We start from the raw sequence: 13,361 nt of genomic DNA, 5'->3' as shown, positions 1-13,361 counted from the left end.
TATATATCACCCAGCCCTATCTCCTTCCCCCTTCTATATATCACCCAGCCCTATCTCCTTCCCTCTTCTATATATCACCCAGCCCTATCTCCTTCCCTCTTCTATATATCACCCAGCCCTATCTCCTTCCCCCTTCTATATATCACCCAGCCCTATCTCCTCCCCTCTTCTATATATCACCCAGCCCTATCTCCTTCCCTCTTCTATATATCACCCAGCCCTATCTCCTTCCCCTTCTATATATCACCCAGCCCTATCTCCTTCCCTCTTCTTATATCACCCAGCCCTATCTCCTCCCCCTCTTCTATATATCACCCAGCCCTATCTCCTCCCTCTTCTATATATCACCCAGCCCTATCTCCTTCCCCCCTTCTATATATCACCCAGCCCTATCTCCTTCCCTCTTCTATATATCACCCAGCCCTATCTCCTTCCCTCTTCTATATATCACCCAGCCCTATCTCCTTCCCCCTTCTATATATCACCCAGCCCTATCTCCTTCCCCCCTTCTATATATCACCCAGCCCTATCTCCTTCCCTCTTCTATATATCACCCAGCCCTATCTCCTCCCCTCTTCTATATATCACCCAGCCCTATCTCCTCCCCTCTTCTATATATCACCCAGCCCTATCTCCTCCTCTCTTCTATATATCACCCAGCCCTATCTCCTTCCCTCTTCTATATATCACCCAGCCCTATCTCCTTCCCCCTTCTATATATCACCCAGCCCTATCTCCTTCCCCCTTCTATATATCACCCAGCCCTATCTCCTTCCCCCTTCTATATATCACCCAGCCCTATCTCCTTCCCTCTTCTATATATCACCCAGCCCTATCTCCTTCCCCCTTCTATATATCACCCAGCCCTATCTCCTTCCCTCTTCTATATATCACCCAGCCCTATCTCCTTCCCCCTTCTATATATCACCCAGCCCTATCTCCTTCCCTCTTCTATATATCACCCAGCCCTATCTCCTCCCTCTTCTATATATCACCCAGCCCTATCTCCTTCCCCCTTCTATATATCACCCAGCCCTATCTCCTCCCCTCTTCTATATATCACCCAGCCCTATCTCCTTCCCCCTTCTATATATCACCCAGCCCTATCTCCTTCCCTCTTCTATATATCACCCAGCCCTATCTCCTCCCCTCTTCTATATATCACCCAGCCCTATCTCCTCCCCTCTTCTATATATCACCCAGCCCTATCTCCTTCCCCCTTCTATATATCACCCAGCCCTATCTCCTTCCCTCTTCTATATATCACCCAGCCCTATCTCCTTCCCTCTTCTATATATCACCCAGCCCTATCTCCTTCCCTCTTCTATATATCACCCAGCCCTATCTCCTTCCCCCTTCTATATATCACCCAGCCCTATCTCCTTCCCCCTTCTATATATCACCCAGCCCTATCTCCTTCCCTCTTCTATATATCACCCAGCCCTATCTCCTCCCCTCTTCTATATATCACCCAGCCCTATCTCCTCCCCTCTTCTATATATCACCCAGCCCTATCTCCTCCTCTCTTCTATATATCACCCAGCCCTATCTCCTTCCCTCTTCTATATATCACCCAGCCCTATCTCCTTCCCCCTTCTATATATCACCCAGCCCTATCTCCTTCCCCCTTCTATATATCACCCAGCCCTATCTCCTTCCCCCTTCTTATATCACCCAGCCCTATCTCCTTCCCTCTTCTATATATCACCCAGCCCTATCTCCTTCCCTCTTCTATATATCACCCAGCCCTATCTCCTTCCCTCTTCTATATATCACCCAGCCCTATCTCCTTCCCCCTTCTATATATCACCCAGCCCTATCTCCTCCCCTCTTCTATATATCACCCAGCCCTATCTCCTCCCCTCTTCTATATATCACCCAGCCCTATCTCCTCCCTCTTCTATATATCACCCAGCCCTATCTCCTCCCTCTTCTATATATCACCCAGCCCTATCTCCTCCCCCTTCTATATATCACCCAGCCCTATCTCCTCCCCTCTTCTATATATCACTCAGCCCTATCTCCTTCCCCTTCTATATATCACCCAGCCCTATCTCCTTCCCCCTTCTATATATCACCCAGCCCTATCTCCTTCCCCCTTCTATATATCACCCAGCCCTATCTCCTTCCCTCTTCTATATATCACCCAGCCCTATCTCCTTCCCTCTTCTATATATCACCCAGCCCTATCTCCTTCCCCCTTCTATATATCACCCAGCCCTATCTCCTCCCCTCTTCTATATATCACCCAGCCCTATCTCCTCCCTCTTCTATATATCACCCAGCCCTATCTCCTCCCCTCTTCTATATATCTCCCAGCCCTATCTCCTCCCCTCTTCTATATATCACCCAGCCCTATCTCCTCCCCTCTTCTATATATCTCCCAGCCCTATCTCCTTCCCCCTTCTATATATCACCCAGCCCTATCTCCTCCCCTCTTCTATATAAACCCAGCCCTATCTCCTCCCTCTTCTATATATCTCCCAGCCCTATCTCCTCCCCCCTTCTATATATCACCCAGCCCTATCTCCTCCCCTCTTCTATATATCACCCAGCCCTATCTCCTCCCCCCTTCTATATATCACCCAGCCCTATCTCCTTCCCCCTTCTATATATCACCCAGCCCTATCTCCTTCCCCCTTCTATATATCACCCAGCCCTATCTCCTTCCCCCTTCTATATATCACCAGCCCTATCTCCTTCCCCCTTCTATATATCACCCAGCCCTATCTCCTCCCCTCTTCTATATATCACCCAGCCCTATCTCCTTCCCCTTATATATATCACCCAGCCCTATCTCCTCCCCCCTTCTATATATCACCCAGCCCTATCTCCTCCCTCTTCTATATATCACCCAGCCCTATCTCCTTCCCTCTTCTATATATCACCCAGCCCTATCTCCTCCCTCTTCTATATATCACCCAGCCCTATCTCCTCCCCTCTTCTATATATCACCCAGCCCTATCTCCTCCCCCTTCTATATATCACCCAGCCCTATCTCCTTCCCCCTTCTATATATCACCCAGCCCTATCTCCTTCCCCTTCTATATATCACCCAGCCCTATCTCCTTCCCCCTTCTATATATCACCCAGCCCTATCTCCTCCCCCCTTCTATATATCACCCAGCCCTATCTCCTCCCCTCTTCTATATATCACCCAGCCCTATCTCCTCCCCTCTTCTATATGTCTCCCAGCCCTATCTCCTCCCCTCTTCTATATGTCTCCCAGCCCTATCTCCTCCCCCCTTCTATATATCACCCAGCCCTATCTCCTCCCCTCTTCTATATATCTCCCAGCCCTATCTCCTCCCCTCTTCTATATATCACCCAGCCCTATCTCCCTTCCCTCTTCTATATATCACCCAGCCCTATCTCCTCCCCTCTTCTATATATCACCCAGCCCTATCTCCTCCCCTCTTCTTATATCTCCCAGCCCTATCTCCTCCCCTCTTCTATATATCACCCAGCCCTATCTCCTCCCTCTTCTATATATCTCCCAGCCCTATCTCCTCCCCTCTTCTATATATCACCCAGCCCTATCTCCTCCCCTCTTCTATATATCACCCAGCCCTATCTCCTCCCCTCTTCTATATATCTCCCAGCCCTATCTCCTCCCCTCTTCTATATATCACCCAGCCCTATCTCCTTCCCCCTTCTATATATCACCCAGCCCTATCTCCTTCCCCCTTCTATATATCACCCAGCCCTATCTCCTTCCCCCTTCTATATATCACCCAGCCCTATCTCCTTCCCTCTTCTATATATCACCCAGCCCTATCTCCTTCCCCCTTCTATATATCACCCAGCCCTATCTCCTCCCCTCTTCTATATATCACCCAGCCCTATCTCCTCCCCTCTTCTATATATCACCCAGCCCTATCTCCTCCCCTCTTCTATATATCACCCAGCCCTATCTCCTCCCCTCTTCTATATATCACCCAGCCCTATCTCCTCCCTCTTCTATATATCTCCCAGCCCTATCTCCTCCCCTCTTCTATATATCACCCAGCCCTATCTCCTCCCCTCTTCTATATATCTCCCAGCCCTATCTCCTCCCCTCTTCTATATATCACCCAGCCCTATCTCCTCCCCTCTTCTATATATCACCCAGCCCTATCTCCTCCCCTCTTCTATATATCTCCCAGCCCTATCTCCTCCCCTCTTCTATATATCACCCAGCCCTATCTCCTTCTCCCTTCTATATATCACCCAGCCCTATCTCCTTCCCCCTTCTATATATCACCCAGCCCTATCTCCTCCCCTCTTCTATATATCACCCAGCCCTATCTCCTCCCCTCTTCTATATATCACCCAGCCCTATCTCCTCCCCTCTTCTATATATCTCCCAGCCCTATCTCCTCCCTCTTCTATATATCTCCCAGCCCTATCTCCTCCCCTCTTCTATATGTCTCCCAGCCCTATCTCCTCCCCTCTTCTATATATCACCCAGCCCTATCTCCTCCCCCCTTCTATATATCACCCAGCCCTATCTCCTCCCCTCTTCTATATATCACCCAGCCCTATCTCCTCCCCTCTTCTATATATCTCCCAGCCCTATCTCCTCCCCTCTTCTATATATCACCCAGCCCTATCTCCTCCCCTCTTCTATATGTCTCCCAGCCCTATCTCCTCCCCTCTTCTATATGTCTCCCAGCCCTATCTCCTCCCCCCTTCTATATATCACCCAGCCCTATCTCCTCCCCTCTTCTATATATCACCCAGCCCTATCTCCTCCCCCCTTCTATATATCACCCAGCCCTATCTCCTTCCCCCTTCTATATATCACCCAGCCCTATCTCCTCCCCTCTTCTATATATCACCCAGCCCTATCTCCTTCCCTCTTCTATATATCACCCAGCCCTATCTCCTCCCCTCTTCTATATATCACCCAGCCCTATCTCCTCCCCTCTTCTATATATCACCCAGCCCTATCTCCTCCCCTCTTCTATATATCACCCAGCCCTATCTCCTCCCCTCTTCTATATATCACCCAGCCCTATCTCCTCCCCTCTTGCTCGTCCACTCTTTCTCTCCAGTGTTAAACACTTAAGGGCTTTTCACACTACTGAGCCGAACCGAACCAAGCTGGACTGGTTACGCAGCCACCACATTTATTGGAACCGTGCTGAAAATAACTTTTATCAAGAGTCTCTGCTTAGTTTGGGTCGGCACGGTGAAAAGTCCTGCCCGTTCGTACAGCTCTCAACCATACAGCTCCTTCACAGGTGTTGATGCAGCATTGAGGACCCATTTGTGTATCCACAAAGCACCTCGGAGTAGGAGTGCTGACCTAGGGTCAGATCCTCACCTGTCCATATAATGTTATTCATTATGATCTAAAAGGCAAAACTGGTCCTAGATCAGCCCTCCTACTCTGAGAGGCTTTGTGGGTACGGGGCCCAGCTCATTAAAACACATAATAAAATGCCATTTAGCAGACGCTTTTATCCAAAGCGACTTACAGTCATGCGTGCATACATTTTTTTTTTGTGTATGGGTGGTCCCGGGGGATCGAACCCACTACCTTGGCATAACAAGCGCCGTGCTCTACCAGCTGAGCTACAGAGGACCACACATCATTACCTCTGCCTGGCCTGTGGCATTTAATGTTGCCATTTTAATTCTCATTGAATTCTCATGACCTTTTTACAAGACGTGGCAGTCATGGGATCAGGTCACAGACCCAACTACTCTGGCAGAGGTCATCTTGTGTGAGGTCTGGGTCTTCAACTCCCAGCACCACCATATAGCTGGTGAGAGACCGTGTGGCGCTGTGCCGAACAACCATCTTTCACTCCAGCTGAACATACTGTACTTGTACTCCTGAGTGGCGCAGTGGTCTAAGGCACTGCATCGCAGTGCTAACTGTGCCACTAGAGATCCTGGTTCGAATCCAGGCTCTGTCGCAGCCGGCCGCGACCGGGAGACTCATGGGCGGCGCACAATTGGCCCAGCGTCGTCCAGGGTAGGGGAGGGAATGGCCGGCAGGGATGTAGCTCAGTTGATAGAGCGTGGCGTTTGCAACGCCAGGGTTGTGGGTTTGATTCCCACGGGGGGGGCAGTATAACAAAAAAAATAAAAAAAATGTATTCACTAACTGTAAGTCGCTCTGGATAAGAGCGTCTGCAAAATGACTTAAATGTAATATAAAACATCAGGTGGTTATAATACTGCTCCTCAATGGGACCTGAACATACTGTATAACATCAGGTGGTTATAATACTGCTCCTCAATGGGACCTGAACATACTGTATAACATCAGGTGGTTATAATACTGCTCCTCAATGGGACCTGAACATACTGTATAACATCAGGTGGTTATAATACTGCTCCTCAATGGGACCTGAACATACTGTATAACATCAGGTGGTTATAATACTGCTCCTCAATGGGACCTGAACATACTGTATAACATCAGGTGGTTATAATACTGCTCCTCAATGGGACCTGAACATACTGTATAACATCAGGTGGTTATAATACTGCTCCTCAATGGGACCTGAACATACTGTATAACATCAGGTGGTTATAATACTGCTCCTCAATGGGACCTGAACATACTGTATAACATCAGGTGGTTATAATACTGCTCCTCAATGGGACCTGAACATACTGTATAACATCAGGTGGTTATAATACTGCTCCTCGATGGGACCTGAACATACTGTATAACATCAGGTGGTTATTGCTCCTCAATGGGACCTGAACATACTGTATAACATCAGGTGGTTATAATACTGCTCCTCAATGGGACCTGAACATACTGTATAACATCAGGTGGTTATAATACTGCTCCTCAATGGGACCTGAACATACTGTATAACATCAGGTGGTTATAATACTGCTCCTCAATGGGACTAAGTGGTTGAAAAGAGAACCTCGATACACAGTTGATCCCCAGGACTGGAGTTGAGAAACACTGCTTTGTATCTAAACCCAAGGCTTTGAGTCCTAGCTAACTCACCTCTCTCTCTCTGTCTCTCTGTCTCTCGGTCTCTCTCTCTCTCTCGGTCTCTCTCTCGGTCTCTCTGTCTCTCTGTCTCTCTGTCTCTGTCTGTGTCTCTGTCTCTCTCGCCAGTTGTCCACACACTGAGGAGAGACTCTTCAGTGAGGAGGAGGAGGAGGCTCGAGCCGCCAGATTCAAAGAGTTCCAAGGTAACTTACAACGACAGACCAATGGCCTCGTCTTTGTGTAATCGAGTCATGTTGATGCTAGGGCACTAGGCGGTGGTCATACACCAGTCAACATTCACCTTCAATGTTTCTATTCCTGGCAATTCATGTAATTAGGAGAACTATTTTCCTTTCTCTGTGTCTCCTCTCCCAGTGCGTCTGAGCCAGAAGGACGGCCAGATCGTGGCGGATCTGACAGAGAAGCTGCAGCTGTTTTCAGACATGGGAGAGTCTGGTCCTGGGGATACGGCCTGCCGCTCCCACCTGCTGCTGCGAGGTGACGCCTCAGACCTCCACCAGGGGGAGACACTGCTCAAGGGAGCCATCACCGATGGTACAACACACACACACACACACACACACAAACACCCACCAGAGTATGTGAGCAGTCGGATATCCCGCTCATGGAGTGGTGCTTGCACCCCAGAGTATTTTAATAAACAACATGAAAAGGTGACTGTAAGAAGCGCTCATCATTTCAAATAGGCTACATGTCGTATTAAACAGCATATAAACACTCTAAATATGTCAGGAGACAGACAGGGAGCCTAAGAAGGAATGAAAAATAATTATTTAGGCGATATTATTTCAATTATTTCAAGGCTATCGCCAACAAACAAATCAATTGTGGAGCATTTGCGAGAGCGACACACTAGGCTGGCAGGGACATTAAGCACTCAGCATTTAAACAACGTTTTGTTTTATTAAATCATTATAGTCTGTAAATTGCACATATAGGCTCTGACTCACTTAGAATTAATGACAAATTAAACAAAAAATGCCTTATTAGGCTCCATCTACAGTGCCTTTTGAATTCATTTTTAAGAAATAAGAGTTTGGATAGAGTCTATGGCTTCAGGCTCATCGATGGTGCCTGGAGATCAGGCCATCAGTGGAGAATACCACTGCAGAGTCACTGGGGTTGCTAAAAACCCATCACCTTGATTTTACACCTGTCTGCTTCTTTTTGAAAACAGTAGCTAAAGCAAGAGGTTATGGCAGCACACAAGTAGACTACAAATGCATGCTGGGCCGGGCACGCCCTGAGCTGGTGGTGCCAAATTGCAGCGGGTGAGAAGGTTGACGCTACAGCTTTGGGGAAACTTGCTCAGTGCTCCAGTCAAATTGAGCACGCCTCACTCCACTCATATACTCTTGACACACACGCACACTTACACACACACACACACACACTTACACACACACACACTTACACACACACACACACTTACACACACACACACTTACACACACACACACACACACTTACACACACACACACACACACACACACACACACACACACACACACACACACACACACACACACACACACACACACACACACTTACACACACTCACACACACACACACACACACACACACACACACACACTTACACACACACACACACACACACACTCTTATACACACACACTTACACACACACACACACACACTAATTCACACACACACTCTTATACACGCACACTTACACGCACACTTACACACACACACTCTTATACACGCACACTTACACGCACACTTACACACACACACACACACACTTAATTACACACACACACACACTTAATTACACACTCTTATACACACACTTACACACACACACACACTAATTCACACACGCACTCTTATACACACACACTTACACACACTTACACACACTTATATACACACACACACACACACACACACACACACACACACACACACACACACACACACACACACAAGGTACAACACAGGAAACACACAACACAGTCCAGAATATACAGACAGCACTTCACTGAAGGTAAAATACAATGGCTGCTGTTATAGTGTATACGGTTCTGGCTCTAGCTGAGAACAGCATAACATATGATTAAACTTATTCACAAATCATTGAAATCAAATCACGCTTTATTTACAGTGAATTCTGAAAGTTTTCAGACCCCTTGACTTTTTCCACATTTTGTTACGTTACAGCTATTCTAAAATTGATTCAATAAATAGAAATCCTCATCAATCTACACACAAAACCCCATAATGACAAAGAGAAAACAGGCTTTTAGAAATGTTTGCAAATGTATTACAAATAAACAGATACCTTATTACATGAATATTCAGACTCTTTGCTATGAGACTCAAAATTTAGCCCAGGTGCATCCTTTTTCCATTGATCATCCTTGAGATGTTTCTACAACTTGATTATTGGAGTCCACCTGTGGTAAATTCAATTGATTGGATATGATTTGGAAAGGCACACACCTGTCTATATAAGATCCCACAGTTGACAGTGCATGTCAGAGCAAAAACCAAGCCATGAGGTCGAAGGAATTGTCCGTAGAGCTCCGAGACAGGATTGTGTCGACGCACAGATCTGGGGAAGGGTACCTAAAATGTCTGCAGCATTGAAGGTCCCCAAGAACACAGTGGCCTCCATCATTCTTAAATGGAAGAAGTTTGGAACCAACGACTTCCTGGAGCTGGCCGCCCGGCCAAAGTGAGCTATCGGGGGAGAAGGTCCTTGGTCAGGGAGGTGACCAAGAACCCGATAGTCACTCTGACAGAGCTCTAGAGTTCCTCTGTGGAGATGGGAGAACCTTCCAGAAGGACAACCATCTCTGCAGCACTCCACCAATCAGGCCTTTGGTGGAGAGACCTGAAAATAGCTGTGCAGCGACGCTCCCCATCCAACCTGACAGAACTTGAGAGTATCTGGGAGAAACTCCCCCAATACATGTGTGCCAAGCTTGTAGGGTCATAGCCAAGAAGACACCAGGCTGTAATCGCTGCCAAAGACAACTTATGTAAATTAAATATTTCCGTTTTTGTTGTGCAAAAATGTCTAAAAACCTGTTTTTGCTTTGTCGTTATGGGGTATTGTGTGTAGATTGATGAGAAAGAAAAAAAAACTCCTCACTATGTTACTATAGAGGGGGTCAGCTCCTCACTATGTTACTATAGGGGGGGTCAGCTCCTCACTATGTTACTATAGGGGGGTCAGCTCCTCACTATGTTACTATAGGGGGTCAGCTCCTCACTATGTTACTATAGGGGGGTCAGCTCCTCACTATGTTACTATAGGGGGGTCAGCTCCTCACTATGTTACTATAGGGGGTCAGCTCCTCACTATGTTACTATAGGGGGGTCAGCTCTCACTATGTTACTATAGGGGGGTCAGCTCTCACTATGTTACTATAGGGGGGTCAGCTCCTCACTGTTACTATAGGGGGGTCAGCTCCTCACTATGTTACTATAGGGGGGTCAGCTCCTCACTGTGTTACTATAGGGGGTCAGCTCCTCACTATGTTACTATAGAGGGGGTCAGCTCTCACTGTGTTACTATAGGGGTCAGCTCCTCACTTGTTACTATAGGGGGTCAGCTCCTCACTATGTTACTATAGGGGGGTCAGCTCCTCACTATGTTACTATAGGGGGGTCAGCTCCTCACTATGTTACTATAGGGGGGTCAGCTCTCACTATGTTACTATAGGGGGTCAGCTCCTCACTATGTTACTATAGGGGGTCAGCTCCTCACTATGTTACTATAGGGGGGTCAGCTCCTCACTATGTTACTATAGGGGGGGTCAGCTCCTCACTATGTTACTATAGGGGGTCAGCTCCTCACTATGTTACTATAGGGGGTCAGCTCCTCACTATGTTACTATAGGGGGTCAGCTCCTCACTATGTTACTATAGGGGGGTCAGCTCCTCACTATGTTACTATAGGGGGGTCAGCTCCTCACTATGTTACTATAGGGGGTCAGCTCCTCACTATGTTACTATAGGGGGGTCAGCTCCTCACTATGTTACTATAGGGGGTCAGCTCCTCACTATGTTACTATAGGGGGGTCAGCTCCTCACTATGTTACTATAGGGGGGTCAGCTCCTCACTATGTTACTATAGGGGGGTCAGCTCCTCACTATGTTACTATAGGGGGTCAGCTCTCACTATGTTACTATAGGGGGGTCAGCTCCTCACTATGTTACTATAGGGGGTCAGCTCCTCACTATGTTACTATAGGGGGGTCAGCTCCTCACTATGTTACTATAGGGGGTCAGCTCCTCACTATGTTACTATAGGGGTCAGCTCCTCACTATGTTACTATAGGGGGTCAGCTCCTCACTATGTTACTATAGGGGGTCAGCTCCTCACTATGTTACTATAGGGGGGTCAGCTCCTCACTATGTTACTATAGGGGGGTCAGCTCCTCACTATGTTACTATAGGGGGGTCAGCTCCTCACTATGTTACTATAGGGGGTCAGCTCCTCACTATGTTACTATAGGGGGTCAGCTCCTCACTATGTTACTATAGGGGGGTCAGCTCCTCACTATGTTACTATAGGGGGTCAGCTCCTCACTATGTTACTATAGGGGGTCAGCTCCTCACTATGTTACTATAGGGGGTCAGCTCCTCACTATGTTACTATAGGGGGTCAGCTCCTCACTGTGTTACTATAGGGGGGTCAGCTCCTCACTGTGTTACTATAGGGGGGTCAGCTCCTCACTGTGTTACTATAGGGGGGTCAGCTCCTCACTGTGTTACTATAGGGGGTCAGCTCCTCACTGTGTTACTATAGGGGGGTCAGCTCCTCACTATGTTACTATAGGGGGGTCAGCTCCTCACTATGTTACTATAGGGGGTCAGCTCTCACTATGTTACTATAGGGGGTCAGCTCCTCACTATGTTACTATAGGGGGTCAGCTCCTCACTATGTTACTATAGAGGGGTCAGCTCCTCACTATGTTACTATAGGGGGTCAGCTCCTCACTATGTTACTATGAGGGGTCAGCTCCTCACTATGTTACTATAGGGGGTCAGCTCCTCACTATGTTACTATAGGGGGGTCAGCTCCTCACTATGTTACTATAGGGGGTCAGCTCCTCACTATGTTACTATAGGGGGTCAGCTCCTCACTATGTTACTATAGGGGGTCAGCTCCTCACTATGTTACTATAGGGGGTCAGCTCCTCACTATGTTACTATAGGGGGGTCAGCTCTCACTATGTTACTATAGGGGGGTCAGCTCCTCACTATGTTACTATAGGGGGGTCAGCTCCTCACTATGTTACTATAGGGGGTCAGCTCCTCACTATGTTACTATAGGGGGTCAGCTCCTCACTATGTTACTATAGGGGGGTCAGCTCCTCACTATGTTACTATAGGGGGGTCAGCTCCTCACTATGTTACTATAGGGGGGTCAGCTCCTCACTATGTTACTATAGGGGGGTCAGCTCCTCACTATGTTACTATAGGGGGGTCAGCTCCTCACTATGTTACTATAGGGGGTCAGCTCCTCACTATGTTACTATAGGGGGGTCAGCTCCTCACTATGTTACTATAGGGGGTCAGCTCCTCACTATGTTACTATAGGGGGTCAGCTCCTCACTATGTTACTATAGGGGGTCAGCTCCTCACTATGTTACTATAGGGGGGTCAGCTCCTCACTATGTTACTATAGGGGGTCAGCTCCTCACTATGTTACTATAGGGGGGTCAGCTCCTCACTATGTTACTATAGGGGGTCAGCTCCTCACTATGTTACTATAGGGGGTCAGCTCCTCACTATGTTACTATAGGGGGTCAGCTCCTCACTATGTTACTATAGGGGGTCAGCTCCTCACTATGTTACTATAGGGGGGTCAGCTCCTCACTATGTTACTATAGGGGGTCAGCTCCTCACTATGTTACTATAGGGGGGTCAGCTCCTCACTATGTTACTATAGGGGGTCAGCTCCTCACTATGTTACTATAGGGGGGTCAGCTCCTCACTATGTTACTATAGGGGGGTCAGCTCCTCACTATGTTACTATAGGGGGGGTCAGCTCCTCACTATGTTACTATAGGGGGTCAGCTCCTCACTATGTTACTATAGGGGGGTCAGCTCCTCACTATGTTACTATAGGGGGGTCAGCTCCCTCACTATGTTACTATAGGGGGGTCAGCTCCTCACTATGTTACTATAGGGGGTCAGCTCCTCACTATGTTACTATAGGGGGTCAGCTCCTCACTATGTTACTATAGGGGGGTCAGCTCCTCACTATGTTACTATAGGGGGGTCAGCTCCTCACTATGTTACTATAGGGGGGTCAGCTCCTCACTATGTTACTATAGGGGGGTCAGCTCCTCACTATGTTACTATAGGGGGTCAGCTCCTCACTATGTTACTATAGGGGGGTCAGC

At 47.8% G+C, this 13,361-nt stretch overlaps 1 protein-coding gene across 2 annotated transcripts in view; it reads left to right on the top strand.

The window, feature by feature from the left end:
- The window catches only part of LOC121534130 (rho guanine nucleotide exchange factor 18), a 107,411-nt gene that overhangs the window by 71,482 nt on the left and 22,568 nt on the right, over positions 1-13,361 (top strand). For both annotated transcript variants that reach the window (XM_041840609.2, XM_041840610.2), the window contains 2 exons: positions 7,079-7,155; positions 7,328-7,507. In XM_041840609.2, coding sequence (XP_041696543.2) covers positions 7,079-7,155; positions 7,328-7,507 — 257 coding nt within the window. The remainder of the gene's footprint in view (positions 1-7,078; positions 7,156-7,327; positions 7,508-13,361) is intronic.

This window comes from Coregonus clupeaformis, chromosome 20 (genome assembly GCF_020615455.1).
Source record: "Coregonus clupeaformis isolate EN_2021a chromosome 20, ASM2061545v1, whole genome shotgun sequence".
Taxonomy (NCBI): Eukaryota; Metazoa; Chordata; class Actinopteri; order Salmoniformes; family Salmonidae; genus Coregonus; species Coregonus clupeaformis.
The sequence above is the reverse complement of the archived record's forward strand: the minus strand, read 5'-3'. Positions and strand labels throughout refer to the sequence as shown.